Source organism: Odontesthes bonariensis, chromosome 16 (genome assembly GCF_027942865.1).
Source record: "Odontesthes bonariensis isolate fOdoBon6 chromosome 16, fOdoBon6.hap1, whole genome shotgun sequence".
Classification (NCBI taxonomy): Eukaryota; Metazoa; Chordata; class Actinopteri; order Atheriniformes; family Atherinopsidae; genus Odontesthes; species Odontesthes bonariensis.
This window is the reverse complement of record NC_134521.1, coordinates 14421644-14446274: the sequence shown is the minus strand read 5'-3', so window position 1 is coordinate 14446274 and position 24631 is coordinate 14421644. Positions and strand designations below refer to the sequence as shown.

The following is a 24631-nucleotide window of genomic DNA, read 5'->3' as shown; positions in this document are numbered from 1 at the left end:
CTTGCAGACCACTATGCTAAAAGCACACAAATTATGCAACAGCAATGTAAAACCTCTGCAGCCTTTGATCTGCTTTGCATTAATGGAGCAAATTCTCTAAGTGGACTATAAAGTAGTTTAACTAGGAAAAACCAATGTGTCCCTGGAGTCTGCATCTGACCATGTGCAGATCCACAAGGGAGTATATTTCCAGTCTTAAGTGGTGGTTTTGACTGAAGAGTAATTACACAAGTGTCTCACCTCATTGTGTAGAGAAGTGTGCCGTTGTCGACTAGTCGGAGGAGTTTGTTAGGAGTCGTCATGTTGTGGGCCACAGATTTCTTTCCGTTGTGGAAGAAAGTATCAGGAGTCCAGATCTTACTGGCCAGAAGGTTGTTGAGTGGTAGAACCTGCATAGGTCCGTCAAACTTAAGCCTCTCATCCCTCCAACTCTGGCGGAAGAAGACGTCAATAGTGTACTCCTATAGGGAGGACAGTGTGAAGAACTTGTCAGCTAGATAACAGAAAGGAGGAAAAAACACGGGTATATTGATAACATTGATGGCTGCATTCAATTTAGGTGAGCCAGGTTTAGGGCTCTGGTAATTTGTCTGTGTCTGTGCGTGCGTGTGTACAAGGACATGTGGGTCGCTTAATGGAAGAGACTCATTATCAGCTAGATGTATCAGTCAGATCGATGCATGTCCTGCCTGTACTGAACAAAATATTTTCTGTGTCCTAGATATAAAACTTTAATTCATGCTATGTGCATCTGCTTTGCCATGATGCCTGTTTGGTGTAAGTTCAGACATCCTCACCAGTCTGTGAGGGTCCACCATGACTTTGTGCAGCCCAAATAACTGTAACTGCTCTAGGCGTGCAGACAACACATGCATCTGGATAAATCTTCCTCCAGAAAAACAACATGCAAGTCAAAGAAGACCAGGAACAGAAAAAGGACACTTGTTTTGACGACAGAGTTTGCAGGACTGATGACCGATGACATATTCATGTATGGGAAACGTTGGCACAGCTGAACCAAAGTAGTATGTACGGAACCACATGGGCATCTGCAGAGCCTCAATTGGTTTGGTCATGCAGACATCGACAACATGAATTTCCTATTAAACTATTCCCAAAATGTTTTTTTCTTACAATATTAAAATACTGATAAATCACTGACAAAAACATAAAAGCTATTTATCGGTTGTGGGGTCATCACTTGTGGCAGTTGTATATAAAACTGTCTTCAGTTAGCCATTGCTTATAATACAAGACACAAAGTTGTTCCCTGCCTTTAAGATCTGATTACCACAAACTAGTTTAATGAAAAAATAACTTGACATGAATGTAAATTGGCCAGCATATCCTCTGTCCAACATGATACACGTGCACACAAATATATGCATAAAGTTCAGCTGTTGTGGAATCTTAAGCTTTTTAAAAAGCTATTTATATTGCGTAATTGCTCTTTTGCTAATAATGCAACATTCAGTGTTCACACCTAACACTTGACGGATAAATGGGCTTCAGCGAGAAATTTCATATTTTATTAACATGCAACTAAGTCTCCTGCTGTTGTCACCATCACGGAAAAACTAAATGGAATAAAACAAATGCAGGAAGTAAACAGTCAAAAGAAATTTATTTCACATTATTCATTAAATAGGACTTGGGTGTCCTAGCAACATCTTTTCCTCACCAGCTGTGTGCAGATGTGGTGTAAACTCAGTGGTTTCTACCTCTTGCAACAGTACACACACTTAGTGTTCAATGAAAGCACGACATACATGTTTCTCTCTAATTTACTCTTTTGTCTTTTTCCTCCGTACACTACTGCTCACATGTAATCTGTAACTGGCAAATCCCCATGGTGAAAATCTAATAAATCAATTTCTAAATGACTTTAAGAACAGGAAGTCATCATGCTCAGCTGGAGAGGTGTACAGCTTCCACTCAACGGGGCTCCTACAAACGACGCTGCCTGGAAGTCTGTTATTGATGTTATTGACCTCATGATGGCCTGAAAACTGACAGGACGATAAAATACACTGCATTTACTGTACTTAATAAAGCCCACAGAAAACTTCACTGACAGTTAAAGGCAAGAACGTGGCACATATCTTTAACATAAAAACATCAACACTCTTTGCAGACATGGGCCATAATTAGAAACGACAGGACCAAGACCATAAAGAGTTTTATAAATCGATGCTGACTGGTGGCCAATGCAGAGTCTTTGAAATTGCTGTAAACTCTCGTTCTGGGCTTAGTTGCATTTGTGCTGATGAGTTTTTAAGCATTTATAGTTGTAATATACTATTCGTGGGGAGACCACATACAACGTGAAAAACTAAGCTCAAACGTCCACTCACCTCTTTTACATGCATTGCATCTCTTTCAGTCTGGTCATGAATTAGACACCAGTACAGACAACAAAAGACTCTTCAGGGAAGAAGAAAGAAGGATGACCTCACACATGGAAAACCAGGACAAACACTATACTGTGATTTATTGCCCTGCACATATTGGACCAAAGCTTTACAGCTAGACTCCAACAAAGAATGTTCTATCTTGGCACGGAAACACCATTTAAATCCTCATCACCATAATTACCCTGCACTTTTTTTATTTTCTTTAATGAGATGCTAGTAATGAATAAACAAAAAATGAAGCCATTATTTGTTTGGACAGAAATCTCCTGTAAGCACAAGGCATTAATTTGATGATTGAAAGGGCAAGAATGAAGAAAAGTATAGTTAATCTTCACAAGGCCAAATGGCACAGTTGGTTCAGATGCCAGCTGGTGTTCCTCCAGGGTCTGAGTGATTGATTTCTCCTTGATGGAGGAGACAGATCAGGGCTTCTGTCCAACAGTAGTTGTCAAATGTCTTTTTTTTAAACTTATTTTTAATCTTTGCATAAATGGATTCACTCTTTTAAGAATATCTATGTTTGAATCACTCATTGTTTTCAGTTTTGAAAAGTCACAAATCCAGAATGACTTTTCACGCCTGTCATACTGTACATTTCCCTGTTTCATGTCTATAGGTTACTTTTTGGTGTCGTCCCTTTCATTAGAAAGCTGAATATGTGAAGAGAGTGAGTGACTGTCAAAACAGTCCCAGGATGGATTAGAAGTCGACATAGCAAATAAGCTGTACAGCATGTGTCTTACATTTCCACAGAAATACACTACAAATATGAGCAGTGTGCTGCCATAAGCTCAGAGACAGCTCTCATGACATAGCACATAAATAACACGGCAGCTCATACTGCACATTACAAAACGTTCATTTTTGTGTCATCTTACAGCATGTAGTCCCAATAAAAATACCCAGTGACCTGAAATTCCACTCTAAGCCTTTTTTGTGTGTTGTTTAATGCAGTGAAATGTGTGGAAATGACAAGCAAAATGTTCCTGAAGTGGCATACCATTCATATGCAGTGTCATGATGTACTAACATAAAAATACAAGGTTGGGTTTTCGTCTGTTTCAGAGCTCACCAAATCAAAAAGTCAGGTCAGATTAGCTAATAGCATCATCTTTATCATTGCATATAAACAACACATGAAATCATTCTTGCATATTTAGAAGGCCGTGCATACTTCTCATGTTTTTTGTATTTTTTTTGCCATGTGCAGTACACACCTTAATAAGCTGAAAAGAATGCGACAAGACATCTGTTTTAGTGCATATTTCATAATAACGAAGAAATCACAGTGCATTAATTTATTATGTCTCAAATGTTTTCAAGTCAAGCTTAATTACTCAACACTTTCAGTAAAGGCTGTTGGGATTCTTACTGCAGTGTTTTGCAAACAGATGAAAGCAGAGGTTATAACATGAAAAAAATCCCACACAAATCACACACAGATGTGTGAATGAGAGAGAACCAGAGATGTGTTGGCAGGGCAGTGAATGATGAAAATGAAGGAAAAGGTAATAAGGAAAATGATTGGAGCGGATGATAAGGTGGCAGTTAAGGTAGGATGTAGAGTAGACTTTGGTAAAATTAGTCTTGCTGGAAAAAAAAGAGAAACGACCGTGGCTGATTCCTCAATAATGGGAGGAAGGTTGTGTCTAATATCTGATGTAATATTAATGTTGCCTTTTATCTCTAATTAAAGAGTTAATTCATTTCGAAACGTTTTGCTTTCACATCACGTTTTAATAATGTCCTCACATTTTAGTTTTAATTTAGTCATTCTCAGCACATGTGGATGTTATATCTGCAGTCATCTGATCTGAGAGTCAGTTTTATCCAAAAACACACTTCAAATCTTTACTTTATAAAAATAGATTTTAGAAAAAGTACAAAGTGTTTTGGATTCATTCCAAATGGTAAATTATTGTAAACTGATACTGGCTACAACTTTAAGTCCCCCTCTGCTAAAAATAAATATTTTTACCTGGTTAACGTGTTCACAAGGTGTTTTGTTCCCATATGTTACAGGACATATCACAAGCAAAATCAGCCATCAACACTATGGCTGAGGATATAGGATTTAAATCTGCAGAACACTACCCTTAGACTTAGAAAGGTGATGTCAGACAGCCCGAACACTCTACGTAGATGATGTGGATGAGCCATGGTAACCAATCCTGACTACTTGATGGGGGAGCCTTTAGGAGAAACTAGCACATGCAAGATGGAGAAGCAAGTCAGTGTTTTTTTTTTTCTGGTCTCTAAAATGGCAACTGTGGCATGTTGTTCATGACTGTGATACCATGAAATCAGATTCTGTAAGCCTTCATGTCTTATCCAAAGATGCTGAACGACAGCAGCAGTGGATCAAGTTATTTGAAGAGATTGTAACTTCCCATAAAATAGGAAAACAAAAATATTTGGCCCAAATTTGGCCCATTTCAACTGTTTATCTGGGATTTACTGTGAGTACGAGTAGGCATGTCCAATAAGTAAATATCTTTTCATGTTTTTTAAATCGAAAAATGCCAGTGCAGACTCCCCTCCGCTGGCTGAGGTTGTCTTACTGCTACCGCCAGTTCTGGCTGATCGTGTTCAGGCAAGGCAGGCCTGTCCTTTCCCTTAAGAGAAGTAGGAAGTGACTCTTCCCACAAATTTGACCCCAAAAAATGCCACTAAACTACTAACCTTACAATAAAAACCGACAGTCTCATCTGGATGACACCATAAGTGTGAGAAAGCATTTTGGTAACATTTGGTAAGTTCATTTTACATCCAATATGTACTATCATTTACAATTCATTGTGCCAGGAAAAAAGCTTTGAGCAAAGCCCCCAGGAGCCCTGCCCGGCTGTATTTCTACGCTGTGTCCACAGTTTCTTTGGGTAAACACACAGGGTCTATGGAGCATGACTCAAAAAGTCTTTAAGAGGTGGCTGAGGGGCAAATATGCATATTCATAGATTCACTGAATTAGGAAGAAGTTGGAGAGTCACACCCCATGCAATATCAACCCCATGGGAGGCTTTTTCTTGGCTAAAACTTAAAATGAAACGATCTTTTTAGGAGAAAGGATAAGCTATTAGGAGCTAGGAACTGTGCACATTAGGAACTGCTGGAGCGGGACTTTAATTTTATCTATTTGGGTCAGCTGACTGACTTGACAGGTTTGATTTATGTCCTTTACAAATGGCATTTTGTTGAGCAAAGAAGCTGTTTACCAAATGTATTGCACAGTAATGATACGTATGTATGATATGTGATGTCTTGTTTTTGACTGTAGACAGCACGCTAGATGTAACAATGGGATTTGATTGTGTGGTAATGATACAGATTCCCTCCTGAGGGGAGCATATCTGCTGGGCATGACTCTGCTGGATTTCACTCCCTGGGTATTGCAATCATCAGTCAGAGACTTGATCAATGTTTTAATTACAACTCCTCCTCACTCCCTGATACTGAATTATCCTCTCTTGCTTTGCTTCTTGAGTGCCAGTCATGTTTCCCTGCTGGGAGTCTAACCTGTGTGAGACTTGCAATGAGCTGTGAATCCCATAGCAACTCCAATTATCTCCAGAGTTCACAGGCTCCTGCAGCTATACAATCCACGCATGTTTAGAATTTCACTGTGCCGCACTGCTCACAGAAACATTTAATTGAACAAATACATAATCAAAACACATGACATCTCCTTGGGAATAAGAGCCATGATTAAATTATTGAGCACAAATGTGACAAAAGAAACATAATTGGGTGGCACTACTGTAACAGTGTCTTATTTTTCTTCCATCTTCTGTAATACAGATTCCTTTGTAACTAATAACAGGATTCATCATGAATCTTCCACCTTTATGCAACTGAATCAAAAGCGTCTCAGCTGGAGGAAAACAAACCCAGTTACAAGTCTATGGGACAGGCAGTAGCGATATGCACTGACCCGACATTATATACAGGCTTATCACAGCTCTGCAGCATAATTGAAGTTCTGGAGAACAGACAAAAATCTCAACCTCCTCCAGGTGGTGCATCATCAACTCACTGCTTCACAGTCAGGCATTTTGGATTCATACTTTCAATACTGCAGAGGCCTTTGGCTTAAATGAAGAATTATTTTTTCATCTTTAAAGCTTAAAGTAATATGATTGTATTGTGCTCGTCTGAGAAAGGTTGGATGTTGCACTTTGTTGTATATTTTTTGTTGATGTCGTTGATCTTAATGGTCGGTCGTGTCCTAATGATATGTGACTTTTTGGATTTTTTTGCATCTATCTTTGCAACTCTGAAGGATAACTGAGTCTGATAGAGTTCTGTATTTAGATGCTTATTGTTCCAAGTTCCACCCATATAATGACTGTCCAATAGGCTTGTAACAGAGTTGGATAATTCACACCTTTTTCAGGATGACTGTTACTGCCTGCCTTTCTTTACGCAGCAGTGTTGAAACGCTAGTTTCTTTCCACCATTAAAAGCTACAAAAATAATCAGTGAGATCCAGCCTTCTTTTTTCCCTTTGAAAGATTCCATGGTAGCATTTCAAACTGGGTTTGAAAATTAAAATGTACGATTATTGGAGGAGTGTGAGCATTCACTGCAATCAAAAACATGCTTCTTCTTGAGTACGTTTTTTTTTTAAAAATGCCCGTAATCAGAACAAGAGGGATTATTTTAAATGCGTCAGTTATTAAATATGAATCAATCAAGTCAACAAGTCTCCAATTAACTGATTAAGTGCAACAAATTTCCACTTGATAAATCTCATTAAGCACTGGGTGCCATTTACCTGGCTAATCTGATGGTTAACCTTGTTTTCCTTTTTAGTCTATTGTGTTAAATAATGAGGTAAAAAAAGAAAAAAAAACATAATCAAAACATATATTAGGCATACCATTCAGTTGATTCCTGCGGTTTCTTTGTTTTTGTGAGGAGAGAAAATCCCACTTCACGCTTGTGTGGTTATGAAGGGCACAAGTAGATAAATGCTCATCTTAGTTGGGCCAGGATATTCAGATGAGATGCTTATCCGGAATAAAGATAATGTCACGCTTTTGTCTTCTTTCAGTGCGATCGCCACTCGGCTGTAGCGGCTCTGTTTCTTCAGCAGGAGCCAGTCTCAGCTGCGGTAATCATCGTCGGCTTTCAAAGGGATTCGAATCCGTATTTTGACAAAGAAAAAATGGTGTCTTTTTGTCGGAGAGAAGTGATCAAAGTTATCAGTATGGGCGAATGGGTGTGTCTCTTTGAGAAGCCAAGTCAGATGTTACACACCTGTTTGAGTATAAACTGATCTGCAAGTGCTCGTCTCAATTGGATGAACAACAAAACCATATTTAAAAACTAACCCTTCCATCTCTGCCATCGTCAGCGGGCTGAATGCAGTTAGTCTGTGTAATATGGCTTCATGTTCATTGTCGTGTTGGTTTCATCAGCCGTGCTTCCGTAGCCTGGGAATCCCCATGCTGCTTTGCGCGCGATTTCATTCACACTGCAAAGGCAGCCTGGAAACCACCGCCCTTATTTTTGCCTGAGTTAGGGAACCAATCACAGAACGGGGGGGGGTTTGCAGCAAGACGATGACGACGTCTATGCGCGACACCGAAGCTTGTAGAGTGTTAATCCAACATGGCAGCGGACACAACGTTACCGTTCGATGCAGCCTTAGAAAGTGTTTTAAGTAGCTTAGAACGCAAGTTTACTTTTAAAAAAGAGCAACGTTTGGCATTGAAAGATTTCATTGCCTTCTTCCTGTTCGAATTTCTGTCGCTCTACATACGTCATCTGGTATAAGTGATACAATTGTCTATGAATCGCTCGCAAAGCAGCATGGGAAGAACCAGACGCCATTTGATAGACATTCGTAGCGCCCAATAAACGGCTCTAGGCATTCGTAAACCACGCCTCAAATACGAGAAAATGCACACCTAGTTCCCAGACCACCATCTCATCGAGATGTGGACGCGTCAGCCAGGCTAGTGCTTCCGCTAAAGTAGGTGTAAACTTGTCAATGAAAATTAGCAGAGCATACATTTCTTGTGGCTTACAGCAGAATATTGTGAGATTATGTCTGAAAGTGAAAGTTTGGTTTAAAACAAACAAAATCCTTAAACATAAATATAACATTTCTATCCCATAGAAATGTCATATAAGAATTATGTGAATAGAAGCATTTTATATCATTGTTAGGTTCACCATGCTGTGTTGTGAGTGCATAAACACTCTTCAGTGTTTTTTTTTTCAATTTTCCACATTTTTCCTTTGTTATGCTACCAAATTCTATACTATTAACGGGCAATTAACATTAGGCAGTCGACATATGTCTAACTGACTGCTCATCTTCATGGAATCTATGGATGCCAAATCTCCGTAGCTGACAGTATATCTGGGTGAGCATTAGTAAAGCCATTATTATTAGAAACTAAGATAAAGAGTGAGACTCTCTACACAAAATAACCACGAAGGAAGTTTAAAAAGTTTCTATTGTATTTCTATGTACAATTTTTCTTCATTTGTAGTCTCATGTTACTTCAGTCATTTTCATGTGTCATTACTTTCATACTCTTTTAAGACAAAAAAAAATATTGTGAGTTTTCAAACTTTATTAGACGTTTGGACTTTGGGTCAAGAAAAAGATTACAGAGGAGGGTAAAGTGAGAAAGTACAGCATTTCAGGAAACTGCACTGGTTCAAATGGGAAAAGCAACCAACCCTTGAAGTTTTCCTTACATTTCTGGCAATATGAGGGTGAGGCGGGGGTATTTGGTTGGTTGCAATTGGAAACTTTGACACTTGATGTCTCTAAAGCCTACAAAAAGCTTCTTTAAAAGGTGCAATAAAAGACCGCTGGGTATCCCATGAGAGCAGGAGAATCTGTCCAAAACAAAGGTGAGATTTATCATTCAGCTTAGACTTCAAAGATACCACTGAGCGCACTGACTTAGTTTACTGAAGTTTTCAAATCCTCTTATAACTGGCATACATTTTTTCAAAAACACAGGGGGTTGGAACACAAAAAGCTCTGTACCTGCTGCTTTCAGGTTGTTTCTGCCCTGCACATGAATCATATTGTGACGCTGGGGGAAAACATTGACCTGTATCGTGAGTGGGGAAAAAAATAAATAAATTAAGCCCTATTTCAAGAGCATAGTTTTTCCTGAAAGGTGCTGGGAGGGCAGATTTTAATTCTATGTGTGCTGTATGAAAAGGGGACTTAATTGGGCTTGCAGGTCTGTGAACAAGGACAACATGATTGATATTGAATCCAGGAGTTCACCCTCAAATTTTAGTAGCACAAACATCCATCTTCTTTGTAAAGACCTTGAACCAATCAATTTTCTGAATTTTAAGCATGCAGCTGTGGGATGAAAATTTCATATCTCAGAGGTGTTTACTCACAGAAAATGTGAAATCCTAGGAAGATCAGGCCATTACTGACGTCTTGTCAAAACAAGTTTCAGCCCAGAACATGTGACAACCTGAATTGCTTCCCATCAGCACCGGCCTGTCAAATCCCACCATGAAACAGGTACATGTGCCGCAACACTGCATGCATGCGAATGAGATGTGAGTCCGCAGACTCACTGAGAGGGAAGAAGAAAGACGGAAATGAAAGACTTAAGGTAGATAAACACGTCCACCCACTTACCAGAGATCAACATCAAATTCATAACCTACATTCTGAGTCTTGATGTGAAAATCTACAGACATTTTCTGTGGTCAGACACAGCTCTGAACAACAACCCTTGTAACTGGCCCAGTATTTGAGTATAACATAAGCAGTTAGCTTCTCTCCTGTTGTGATAAGAAACACTAAGGCATATCTAGCGTATTGGAGTATGGTTGAAGGCTGGACGAGTGGCCTCTGGGGGGGAGCGAGAAGTAGACATTTCTGGGACATTTGATGTTACAGAGATGGGTAATTGGACCACTGGATGTACACAGCATAGAAGTATGACGTGCCAAGTGTAGAGAATGTGCTCTGTCTAGGAACATCGCAGCTTTAATCATCTCTCAAAGCATTTAAATGCTTCATTTTTAGCCATGCTAGCAGCAAGACTCTTGGAATAACAATGTCAGTCAGTTGAGTACCTTGGGCCAGAATGAAATATCTCAAAGACTATGGGATGGAATACCATTCAAATTTGGCACAGACAGTTCTGTTCCCCAGAGGATGGAATCTAATGACTTTGATCTTGTATAACTGGCCAGTAAAAATGTCAAAGTATATTTTCACTGAGATTCATTGTTACCAGATTGTGAATCATATATACATACATATATAAATATATGTATTCATATGTATGTAGTAGAGAAAAAGTAATTGGCCTGAAATATGTTCCCCATTGGATGTGCATTACCTTCGAGCCTTCAAATGGCACTGCATGATAGACAATCATGTTGATATGATCAATGCCACATGTGCTTGGGAGTACCTTGGAAATCGATTTTCACTCAGCACATTCTGCGGCTACAGAAATGTATGTTGAATCAGTATTATGCAGGAAGGAAGCCATATATCTTCATCTTATCAAATACCTTGAGGATTTGCCATTTCCTCTATTTCAACTGACCTACAAAACTGGCCCACAGTTTTGTTTCCCAGAACAGTTCACTGCAGTGCTTTGTACTCAAAGTCTGTCTCATTCCACACTCATTCAGCTTGGTAGCCTGGAAACTCATGATCCAGAAAAACAAACACAGGACCCCGACTTACTGTAGATATACTTTTACCGACTCCGAGTACCAGAACATGAGTCTTCAAAGCCCAAATGCACAACTACAAAAATAACTTGCCCTGCATTTTCTCCTACATGTATCAATAAGTTGGGTCCACCTCCCTGCTCACTATGTGCGACAGTCCTCTTTATTCTGTGAACTCTGAGAGAAAACACAGGCTCCTTCCCACACACTCACCCTTAGAAAGTACACACTGTTTTGGAGACCATTGTTAACTGCATTTCAAACCTAATTATTTAAGTCACAGTCAAGACCTACTTTTTTAGTGCAGCCTGCCATTCACATTTGCTCAATGTACTATATAATTACCAGCCTCGTCTTGTCATCCTCTCCTCTCATTAAAGGACGCAGCTGTCCAGAGTGCTGATCTGTGACCAGCTTTTCATTCATGTAATCCTTTAAAAAGGGAACTAAATTATACCTTTTGTGAGGATACTTTTATGACCTTTGTAGGAGTGAATTATTGGAGTAGAGAAGGAAGACAGCATTGAATCTCCACAAGTGTTGCTCTAAGTTACACAAATCTGTTGTCACTAAATCAAAAAGCTCAAAGTTCAAATGACTACATGAACGAGTATCTAGATCTTTGTAATGTGTTTGCAGTGATACATACAAAGAAGATTTTTGAATGATACAGTGAAGTGATACATATTGCAGTGTAATGCAGAGAGTGACTTTTGATGTTGGCTCCATGATGTGACGCCCGCTGCGGACTAAAGCCTCATCATCTTCTGAGACGAGACTGTGGAAAATCTTAAAAGGAAATCCTTGAAGCTTTTGCGCAGTCTTTATTCGAGTCTGGTGCTAGAAAACTCAGTACGGCCTGAGGCCAAATTAAGCTTTGCCCTGGTGATGATCAGAAACCTATGAGGCAATATAAAGATGCAAAACATTTCATATGTTAATCTTATTTTATCACATACAGGAGCAGAAAACACCTTGGCCTGACCTGTATTGTACTGACACTGATTACAAGACAAAGAGGTATGTGTGTATGCAGCAGATTTCTGTTTTCGCCTCTGTCTACAGACAGAATACACTGCACTGACCTCATTCTCTGTAGATCTTTCCCAAACATTACCACAAGTAGGTTTCTGTGTCCCGTGCCATTTTCGGTTTATTCATGCTCTTGCCAAGTGGAGCATGTAAAAAGAATAAGACTAGACCCAGAACTGAGCTCTGAGGGACCCCAAAGGTGAAATGTCAAGAAAAAGATGAAGTATTATAATAAAGTGGGGGAGCCAACATATTGTCTCAGAGCTAACCCAGAATACTGTGCTTCACATACTTCATCTTCACAGGTAGGGATGGGCAGGGATGGGCTTATACAGGTTTCTGTTCTGAGGGCACTGATGATTTATCTTGCTATATGAAGACTTATTTTGAGTGTTTTCAGCCATTTTTTTTTTGGATAAAATCCATTAGTGTTTGTGTCTACATCATAAAATAATATGTGAGATTAATTTATTTTAGTTATGTTTTTTGTGTTCTCTAACTTCTCATAGAAATGTTTGGCTCTTTAGCTGCTAAACCCACCACTGTTTTCACTAGCTAGTCTTAACATTTAGTATTATTATGTGTCCTGATGATATGATCACCAGTGGACAGCACTACATACACTAAATACACAACAGATTGATGTCAAAACTGGATCCAATTGCTCATGCTACACTCATATGTTGTGTAGAACACATTTATCTATTTGTTTTGTGCTCTGAACGTAAATGTGTCCAGGGCCACACTGAAGACCCATTAACTGACCTGACTTAATGCAAGCAGAGGAGTTATCACCAGGATGTGTTTTCACTTTGCTGGTTTCCAGAAATAATACATTCAGTAAAAAGCAATGTAAAGAAAAGGCACAGCTGCCAGCTAATCTGAGATAATGCAACAGCAATCTGTGTAATAAATACACATAAAAATTCTACATCTTTTGGGGGCTAAAAGCTTTACTGAATTGGATTGTCAGGACCATTTTTGATGAGAAAATGTTCATCAGTGGTCTACAAAAAGACTTTATAGTCGAGTTGTCTCAATAGTGTAATTTTTGCTTTGTTAGTGTTCATTGTACCAGCTGTAGTAACCAAATTTTAAAATGCTTAGCACAAGTCAAATAACATGGAGCTTTCCAGTGAGCTAACTGATGTACAACCCTTGTGCTAAGACCAAGGTGTGCAGAAGGCAGTTGACAGCCCGTCTGTATGTTGTTGGAATTCAAGATGTTATAAGTTTGAGTGTGTGTCTTACAAAAAATATGTATTTTATGTTCATTTTCTCATATCGAGTCTATTACACAACTGCTCTTATTAAAATGCTTGTAAATAGTTCTCAAATAAATGTGACTTAGCAGAATCTGAACTGTTTTAATGTCTGAAGGATACAGCTCAGGTCACCAGTTGTATTTGATCATGCATTGTTAGTATTGGTCAGCTGAGTTTACTATACAGAGTGGGTTATTGAGACCTTATCACAAAAGGTCCCTCAGGAGGCATCTGAATGTGAGGTGGCAGAACTAATATTTGAAACTGTCCGCTCCAGGATACACACTAGTACCAAATGTGAGCAGGTTCTCTTACAATTGATGTGGAGCAGGTAGTGAAAAATGTGTTTTAAAGTTTTTCCACTAAATGTGATGTGGTTGAAAAATATGCCATGAGAGAATTCTGGCAAAAAAACCTGAACATATTTCTTTGTTAGAGGAAGACGGAAAGGTACAATAAATTTAAAAGGTTTTGGAAAACTACTGCAGAAGTACACACGGTTATGTTAAGCTGTTGTGTTTTTGAGATGGATGATCTGTCAAAGAAAGTCAAAAGCTGAGAAATATTGCTCTCAAGTGGAAACAATTGTTGTTTAAACTTTTTGTAAACCTTATGTTGTCAAAGTTTCCACATCCTTACATGGTAGTGTTGAAAATTTGTAACAGCTGCAGCTGGTGTAGCAAAGCTTCAGCAACAGGAAAGCACTTTGACTCTGAATAACTTGATACAAAATGCTTTGGTTGATGTAATACAGAGTTATAGGTGGACAATTTTCCTGCCAGTAAAGATAAAGATAAAAGAGAAGGATACCCACCATGTCGGTGTCAGACACAGGCCCAAAACTTGTCACGTAGATGTTTGTCCTGACTTCTGTCACACTCTCTGTAAACAGACGAGGACAAAAAAAACAAAAAAAACAACATGTTTTTATGAAGTTTCAAGATCAGAACACAACTTCATTGCCAGTACAGTGACTCATCAAAGCCCCTCTGCAGGTGACTCCATTAAATAAACACTTTTTTCAACATCTTTTATAATTTGTTTTCTTCAATCAACTGGCCAAAATAAAGAGTTACTCATTTTGAGGGGGTTCAGATTATGGTGCAAAAACGCCTTGTTAATGATCAGATCTTGCATTCAGCAGTGTAACTCCCTCTCCACTTCTCCAACAATACTAAATCTAAATAATGGTAGTAAGCAGAGGTAAAAGGAAAACAATCCTTACAAGATGGCGCTCCCATCCCTGCCTTCTTTATAGGTTTAATGTCAGGACATGGCCATCCCAAATGATCTTCTTTGGCCATTCTTTGGTAGAACGACTCATTTGTTCGGGTTTCTCTTTTTGCATGACCCACTTAATTTTGAGAATCCAGTCAAGGACAGATGTCTGATGTTTACCTGGAATTAGTTACTATAATTCTGAATGCATTGTTTCATCTACGAAAACAAGTTATTTTGGCCCATTTATGGCAAAACAGGCACGGCCTGTGAGCTTCATCGTGTTTTACAGATGGGTTAAGTTTCTCATGCTGGAATGCAATGCTTTTCTGTTTCCAAATATAAATCCCCTCATTTAAACCAGGTTCTATTTTGGTCTCATCTTCCACAGCCTTCTGGTTTTTCCACATGATTTTCAGCAAAGTGCACAAGGACAGCAGCATTCCTTTTCCAAGGGCAGTAGCCTTCTTCTTTTAGCAGTGGCATGGGAACGGTAAATGGACAGCATTTCTATTTAGCTTTTCTAGTCTTGTTGACCACTCAAAGTGCTTCACATAGACACACACTAACACACACACTTAAACAGCACTTCTAAGTTTATACGGTCTTACAGGTGACCACTCTTCCTTCTGTGCTACAGCAGCCCCTTTGACTACTGATGTATACTTTTGACGTTTGGTGGACTCTGACCTAACCTAAAGAGATACCTTTAGGTGCTTAGAAGTTACCTTGACAATTATTCCCTTTGTCTCATGGATTGATCTTTGTCTGTCAGCTGATCCCGGGGTGTACTGATATTTCAGAAAATTGTAATGCCAATGTATATGCAAGGTTAAGTTGTGCCGCGTTTCTTAGGGTGTGTGCCCACTGAACCTACAGTGGCAGGTTTACAGGTATTTGTAGATAATAAGTGACAGCATGATATGAGATGGACCTCTTATTCAAATATGACATAAAGTGATTACATTCAACCCAATTTATTAAAAAAAGAGAACAGTTTAATGCTTTTATATGGTTCATAGCCACATTGTCTTAACATCTTGTTATCGGTTGAGTAACTTCTATATCATCTGAGCAGAGATCATCTGCAGTCTGAGTTCATCAACGTGCTGCCTTGACGAGTTGCCCACTAAATTCCTAAAGTCTGTGCTGAGCAGTTTGTTACCACAACTCGCTCATCTAGTCAACACCTCACTCCAGACTGGAACATTTCCAAAGGCCTTAAAAACCGCTGTCATTAAGCCCCTTCTAAAGAAGAGCAATCTTGATGCCACAGTCCTGAACAACTACCGGCCCATAACAAACCTGCCATTCTTAGGCAAAGTCCTAGAAAAAGTTGTATACCAACAGTTTAGTGACTTTCTCCTGTCTAACAATGCTTTTGATACTTTCCAATCAGGCTTTAGGCCCCACCACAGCACTGAGACAGCTCTGATCAAGGTGACAAATGACATCTGCCTGAACACAGATGCAAGTAAAGTCACAGTCTTAGTTCTGTTGGACCTGAGTGCTGCCTTTGACACAGTTGACCATGCAATCTTATGGTTAGAAGGTTAGAAGACTGGGTGGGAATCTCTGGTCGTGCTTTAAACTGGTTCAAGTCCTATCTGGAGGACAGGAAATATTTTGTTGAAATTGGTAACTGTGTCTCAGACCAAATGGCTATGACCTGTGGGGTTCCCCAGGGGTCAATCCTGGGACCCCTGCTGTTCAATCTGTACATGCTTCCATTAGGCCAGCTAATACGCAGCTATAATGTGTCCTACCACAACTATGCAGATGACACTCAGATGTACGTGTCACTGACGGCAGGAGAACACGGGCCTGTAGATACATTGTGTCACTGCATCGAACAGATCAGTGTGTGGATGCAAAACAATTTCCTCCAGCTAAACTCAGACAAAACTGAAATCATTGTCTGTGGCCCACAGAAACAAAGAGAAAGTGTTATCAGTCATCGACTCTCTCTCTTAAACCTAATAATCAAGTTAGAAATCTCGGGGTAATATTGGACTCAGACCTGAACTTTAACAGCCACATTAAATCAGTAACATCAGCAGTTTTTTACCATCTAATAAACATTGCCAGAATCAAAGGAATAGTGTCTAAACCAGACTTAGAGAGACTGATCCATGCGTTTGTCTCCAGCAGGTTAGACTACTGTAACGGCCTGCTCACTGGGCTCTAAACGGGCTGTAAGACAGCTGCAGTACATCCAGAACGCTGCTGCTCGAGTCCTGACTAGAACCAGGAAATACGACCATATTACTCCAGTGCTCAGGTCTCTGCACTGGCTTCCTGTCGCTCAGAGAATAGACTTTAAAACAGCTCTGTTTGTGTACAAGTCTCTTCATGGTCAAGCGCCAAAGTACATCTCTGACATGTTAGAGCCATATGAACCAACTCGGGCTCTGAGCAGTGCCGTAACCAGCATTGAGGACACACAGGTCATGACCTCGGTATTTTCCCCGGTGTCTTTTTTAAAAATTTTTATTTTTTTTTTTAATTCAGAGAAATGTCAAATTAATATAACATGAAATGGTCGTTCTGACTTTGATTGGTGGAAAGATCAGCATGCATTCTCATTTGTTTTTCTCAAATTAAAGTCCACATAATCCCTTTATTATCACGTTATATTTTAAAACTGAGCGGAAAAACGTCCCCCCGACTTTTTTTTTTTTTTTTTTTTTTACGCCACCCGACATTGGAAACATGTTTATCATATTACGCAGCTTCGACGCGAAAGTCAGCTATGGAAGCAAGATGAAGAAATCTACTAAACAAACTAAACTCAGCTTTGGAAGGCCAACTGGCCAGGGGAAAAGAAAGAGAGAAGGAGGTGAGTTCATTTCGCCAATCGCCAGTGAGAATGAGTGACAGTTCATAATGTTCATATGCGTTCAAACCGCGGCTAGGAATAGGAGGATGCTATCGTTGTCCTCAGCATTTCAAGCAACAGTCACAAAGCCCCTTGGTTAGGATTTCGTTTTCCAGTCGGCACAAACACACTGCACACAAATCTCTCTCTCAATTCGATTTTCCAAAAAAAAAAAGTAGCGACCTGTAATGAAATTATTGGGAATCATGACACGGCTTGGGCTGTTAAGCTAACCTTTTTTTTTTTTAATCAGGGCTTGACAGTTTTGTGCCAACTGTGGCTAGTGGTCATTCAGCCTCACTAGCTACAGTTTTGTTCAGTGCTATATGGCTTCCTACATGTAAATAAAGCAGACTAATAGAAACTGGGTCAGAAACTTATATTTTTCATTTTACTTAAAACAATTTATGATGCACACGGGGCAAAATAACAGAATGAAATACCCCGTGTACTCTCTCACATGACACAATCTTGAGGTTAGTTGTGCTGCTCATGGTGCATTATGAAGCCAAGTTTTACCAGCATTTAGCTAGTTGTCAGGCCCAGCATGATACCTATGTCTTCTCTGTGTTGAGTGAATGGATTGAATTGAGAATATACATCTAAAATACAGCCAACATCTTGTGGTCTGTTTGGCACATTCTACGATGTTAATTTAGTGGGTGGATTCAACCAGTTACTTAGGTAAAATGATTGCATTTTTCCTAATGAACCATTTGAATTTTATTGCAAATGGTGTCTAAAATTTTGCACATCGGTTAGACCAATAACCCAACTCATTCATCTGACCTTTTAGTGGGTCATGCACATGCATGGTGATGATGGTGACAATAGTAATAATAATAATAATGTAATATTAATAATAACAATAATATTAATGGTGATGCTGATGATGATATTTTAAAACAGATGACACAGTAGAGGATGAGAATGAGAGAGTTGAAGAGAGAGAGTCAGTAGAGGAAGAAAGGGGAAGAACTGAGTCTCACTCACTCACTCAAATACTCTACTTTTGTGATCACATTGTTATAATATACTTGTTCACCTACATATTCACCTCCTTGATGGGCTTGTGATTTACCTCTGTTTATTCACGTTTCCAAACTGTATTTTAAAAAGTCACCATATTAGGATGTTTTTTTTGTCAAATAAGAATTATCGCAATATTTGACCTCGGTATTTGAAAAATCCTGGTTACGGCCCTGGCTCTGAGAACCTCAGGGAGGGGTCTCCTGCTGGTGCCCAGAGTCAGGACCAAACAAGGTGAGGCTGCGTTTCAGTTTTATGCCCCTAATATCTGGAACAGTCTTCCAGAAGATGTGAGACAGGCCTCAACTCTGACAATGTTTAAATCCAGGCTGAAAACAGTTCTATTTAGCTGTGCACATGACACCTGAAAGTATTTTATCTGCACTCTTCACTTTTAAATGAATGAATGAATGATTATTTTTTATATTTTTATTTTCCCCTCTTCTTTGATTGCTTTTAACTGTGTTTTAATTTTTATCTTTTAAATGCCTTGTCTTTATGTAAAGCACGTTGAGTTGCCTGTGGTATGAAATGAGCTATATAAATAAAGATGCCTTGCCTTGCCTATATGGGAGATAATAATAATTCTTAGGCTTTATTTTAAAAGAATGAGTTGCAGCCCAGCTTTAGACCCAAACGCTGAATAATAGTAATGAATCAGATGTACAGACATGTTTGAAGCCATGAATAAAGGTTTGAAGACATAAATAACCTTATTTACTGTATTGAATTTTTTTTAGGATGTGGTTGTGAAAGTAGAGGTATTATTAACTCATTTTAGTGGTAAAACGAGACCTGTTTAAAATGATAAAACTTGATCTTAAGATTCATGTAAAGGACAGAATGAAATGAATGAACAGATTTCAGATATCAGCTAACCATAAAGGTTCATACCGTATAGCATTTTTGCCACAGATATGGAAATTTGGAGCATAATTCTCAAATAATAAATCAGATATATTTTCCTGTTTCATTCTATACATGTATTCAATCTGTTTTGTACAAAATAGTGCTCAATCCACTTCCTTTAATGCTGGAATGATAATATTAGACATTTTCCAAAATGTATAGCAGAGCTACTAAGCATCAATAATAAGATTCCCAAGGACTTGGCCCAGGAGTGTTTTTACTCTGACCTCAAATTCAGGCAAAATATTGCTGTAAGCAACTTCAAGGATGCTTTTGAAAGATGTTGTTGAGTAAAACAACCATTTGTTTGGCTTAGGCTACTTTTGTCCATAAAATCTGCTTTGGACCAGAACCAAGTCTGAACCTTTGGAGAGAAGATGTCCCTTATGATCCAAATTTATTTCAGTTAGTTTGCCCCAAAAACATTGAACAGTCGCAAAGGGACTAGTTCTTGTTCAAATAAAAAGCACATGTTGCAGCCATTGCACAACATGCCTATTACCATACACAAATGCACACATGATGATCACATTAATCAAAATGATGTCTATTGTAGTGTGAATCTAGCATAACTGTTTACCAGGCTTTTCTGCTCTGTATATTCCAAGAGCCAATGTACTTGGTTTAGTTTTAATTATATGTACCATTGCACATCTTGCAATACAAGCTCTATAATTGCTTTTAACCTGTCATAATTATTCATAGATGATTCTTCTTAATATAACAATGATCCAATTGCTCAGTAATCGAGTTAATCAGGACTTTTAAATATGATATTCACTACGTGATAGAGACTGTTTCTGAACACTGCATAAATGATTCTGATGTTGCAAAAAAAAGGGCATAAAAACAAAGTAGGGAAAACTATCCCCTCTTCGGTGTGGGCTTGATCGACTCCTCTAGGGCAATTGTGTAAAGCAGCTCTTGGACCACTGGTGAGACAAACTGCTGCTCCCAGTGGAGCAACTACGAGAGATAGATGAGGCTTTTCTCCAAAAGCGAATGGATCCTCAGCTCTAACTGTGTCCTAGATCTAAGCGACCACCCACAGGTGAAGTCTCTAATCCTTTGGCAAAGGGCTCCACTGAGGGAAGACATCCACTTCCACATTAATCACTCCTGTGACACAAATGGCTCTCGCAAATATGCGATTATCACAACACAAAGTCAGCAGTTTGCATGGCAGATAGAGGCAGAGAAATAGAATGAACTACCCTTTTTTATGTTTACAACGAACCACCAGAGAATGGACCAGAGCTAATACATGTTGCTAAAAATAAAATGAAATAGCATTTTCCAGTTTCTGTCCAGTCCCCTCTCTGGAGCTGTTCCACAGGACTGTTTCTTAGTGGGACTGCTGAAGCATGGAGCTGAACAACAGACTCCAGATCTGGCTAATCAAAAGCATTAGCAGACTATGATCCTCTTAGATAAACAACTCTTATAGAGTAATAAGCAATGGCTTGCTCATTTTGACAAACAGCTGAAGATTGATTTGATACTATTCTACAGCTCACAATGATAATGAAATGTTGCTCGTTAACTTGAAAAAAGACCACATCTTGCATTTGAGCAAGAGTACAATATTTTGGGTGTCTCTTGCATTATAGCTATAACACAGAGTGTGTGTGAGTTGTTCTCTTAAAAAAGGGTCCTTACATTTTTAATGAATAAAGAAGTAAATTAATTTAGTTTCAATAAAGGATTTTGAACGTGACCACCTTTCTGCCAAATTAACATAAATCAAGCTTAAAAGATGGAAATTTTATGCAGTTTAAGCCTTTAAAAAGTATAATGACATCTGCCTTTTAACACATGTTAGTACATATATTCAAGCAGATAATGACACCGCATGGGGCATGAAACCATATGGTTAGCCTCTCAGAAAATGACACTGCTGACCTTTAAGTAAACCGTAAGACAGCAAAGAAGTAAAACAGTGTTAGCTATATTTGCAGCTGTTATGACTGGCTCAGTCATTTCTTAAAAGAAGGGGGAAAAAATTGGAAAAATCAAGGTGCAAAAGACGGAAACACCTGTTTGGTTTCTTCATATCCAGTCAATGAGCGTCATGGGTCATCATTTCCATGTCCTTAGAGATGTGAACAGATGTGGAATATGACATTAAAGGTCTGTGTTCAGTTTGTCCTTCTGGTTGCTGGCCCTGACTCTAGGTTATCCGCCACACAGTCTGGTGGGCATGCTCGTGGCTCCAGCAACAAGCAACAGAGCAGAAATGGACATTCCAGTTGGCTGGCTGAGAAATAGTAAAGCCTGCTTGAGCATGTGGTTGAGCCTGCAGTTATGTGGTATGTTGTCCTTGGAGGGACTAATATTTGGGAAAAATGGTCACAATCAGTTGGATTCCCACTGACATATATGTTTATTTGCCATTTGGACAGGATTGAAGACTTTCACTCAGGGGAAGGTACATTTCCAGACCAGGGGTGCACAAAGACACCTGACTCCATTAGGATCCATGCTGGTCTACCATCAGTACAACCATGCCTAGTAGCTACTAGCAGCAGTTAATGACTTTTTATTTTTATCAGTGCCAAACACTACAACTAAAACAACAAATAGATAAATAAACAAAATAAAGATTAAGCAGCACCAAGAGAAGTAAAAGGAAAACATAATCCCTCTTCTAAAATCTATAAACTGTACAATATGTTGGATGTACATATACAGTTCAACATGTAAAATGCTGTGAACATTGAAACTCTTTTGATAAAATTTTCCACTCCAAGTTTTAGAACCAAAATGTATTCATTGTTGGCTATTTAACAACACTTACAATGCATCTAAATTTCTTAGGGACATATTCTACAGTTTACTACTTGATCTATGTTTTAGGGTTAAAACATATTAACTTCCATTGATAAGAGCTCAACATATTGACCATTAAGAGTCCTGTTTGAACTGCACATGTTCATACATTTGATGTAGGATCAGAAGCAATTTAAAGTAGGAGACTTTAAACCTCTATAACCTGATAACCTTCATAAGCTTTGTCAAGTGTTAAGCTGCTGACTGTGTTGACAGGAAAGCCAAATTTACTTGCCAGCACATTGTTACTTCCTGTTCTTCTCATAGCGCATGCATTCACTTGTCCCTAACTCTGAAAATCAGATACATTCTTGCTACTTTAACTAAAGCTTCATTTTATTGTAAAACTAAAAGTTTGAAATATGTCTCTATTTAGCCATTTAAAAATACAACATCTATTTGAATGCTAGACTTGCACAGTACATTTGCATTTACTTCACTTTTATATGTTCATATTGTTTACAGGAGTATAACATAAACATTAATGTTTTCTGGCATCATGGATAAAGGGACATAAATATATATGACACCTTATGATGCCTCATACGCATGAATGCTTGTTTTCACAAGACCGATGGTGCAGTGAGCAGTATGATGCAGTGAAAACCTTGGTTGTAAACTTTTTCTGTGTAGGTGTCTGTGATTTATCTAACATATACTGTTGCTTACCTCCCAGTCCAGGACGTAGCCTGTTGTCATATCCATCCAACAGCCTGTCCAGGATTCGGGTGAAAATGGTGATATTGTCTTTGCTATCATCAGGCATAGGCTCTCTGTGTCCAACTACTGCCCTGCAGGTAGAGATGGAAAGACAAACGTGGAGTCAAGAAACGGAAACAATTCTATCTGCAAGAAAAATGCTGACATGTTGTTTCATTTGAGAAGCAGTAAGACTGACTTGAGTATACAATGGTGGGAAAGTCTGTTTGTTTCAGCCTGAGAGCAGCTAATCTATATTCTGTCAGTACAAGTTGGTATTTTGAGGCCACAGAAATCAATACGTTAATGATTTAACAACTTCATACAAACTACTGAGATGTAATTATTTAGGAATGTTGAATAATTGTGGGTAGAATTTTGTCCATTTTGATCAGTGTCTGTTGGGGGTATTAGGTCAAGTTTCCGCAGCATGTTTGATAAATCTCTCACTAAGAACATCAGCGATCTGCCTCAGGCTTCAATCAATATTTGAATAAATTCCCTCAATTGTGTTTGTTTTGTTTTACTGTTTTAACAGTCTGGTATCTCCATATTTACAAAATTATGCTAACAAAGAGATTTTTAAATTGCAAATCCTCTTCAGTGTTTTGTTTGAGAGTTCCTCATATGCTATCAGCCTCTCTTATTAATTTACATGGACCAAAATCTCCTGCCGAACAATACTGAGGTGAGATGAAAAGGCCTCTATTATATAGGCGAGCAATCCTGAGTTAATGGGCACCATCTTTAATTAAACTAAAATGCCCACAGGAGCTGACCTGTAATATCCAAGTAATCCTCGTCAACCACTATTCCGTGCGCTCTTGTGCTATGGCTGACCCAGCCTCACATCACTCTAAGGAAGGAGCTAAAAGGAAGTTTGTGCTTGAATTGTATTCTGATTTTTTTCTTGAACGTGGTTGAGGGAAATCATAAACTCAGGAAATCCCACACATCTGTCTTTTCTGTTACGAGAGCTTTCTATAGCTTCTGTCCAAGATCAATTCAATGTAAGTTTACATGTGAGCTACAACCATATCCAATGAAACACTCACTGGTTGAAAGTTACTACTTTTACGACTCATGTGGAGTTAATTAATTATTATGAATTTGTGATCTTCAAAGTGATAGAAATGTCTGCTCTGACTATAAAAGACTTAAGTTTGAAGCACCTGGGCTCATGGATTTGTCTCTAAGTGGCAAATGTTAGGACAAAGGTGGGTATTGAAAAAAATCTAGTTTCATTGATTACTGTATTATAACGGTTCTCGTGGTGCACAATAAACTCACTATAAATACTTGTGAGGCCCTAAAACACAAGTTAAAGGTGTGCACTAAGTAACTACTGAGACTTTATTCTGTCCAAGAACTACTGAGAAACTTTTTGTTGTATATCTTGTTGCTTAATTGTGATAGCAGGGAATTCAGATGGATTAAATATTCATCCATGAATCAAGAAAGTTTTTCCACATTTAGCACATACATTGATGGTTATTAGATTTTTTTGGCTTATTATTGGATTATTTATGATGATCTTGTGATAAACTGTTTTGAAATCAAAGTCTATATGGTTGTCATGTTGTTGTAATATCCATGTTCGTGTTCATATCCACTCAGTTCAGTAATTTATCTTCTATGAATTGTTTTGTACATGAAATGTGCTACAAATA

General features: G+C 38.6%; 1 protein-coding gene across 3 annotated transcripts in view; it reads right to left on the bottom strand.

The window, feature by feature from the left end:
* gabra3 (gamma-aminobutyric acid type A receptor subunit alpha3) overlaps positions 1-24631 on the bottom strand; it is a 125175-nt gene that overhangs the window by 22726 nt on the left and 77818 nt on the right. For all 3 annotated transcript variants that reach the window (XM_075486321.1, XM_075486323.1, XM_075486322.1), the window contains exons 3-5: positions 22932-23053; positions 14214-14281; positions 241-461 (exon numbers count right to left, since the gene is read on the bottom strand). In XM_075486321.1, coding sequence (XP_075342436.1) covers positions 241-461; positions 14214-14281; positions 22932-23053 — 411 coding nt within the window. The remainder of the gene's footprint in view (positions 1-240; positions 462-14213; positions 14282-22931; positions 23054-24631) is intronic.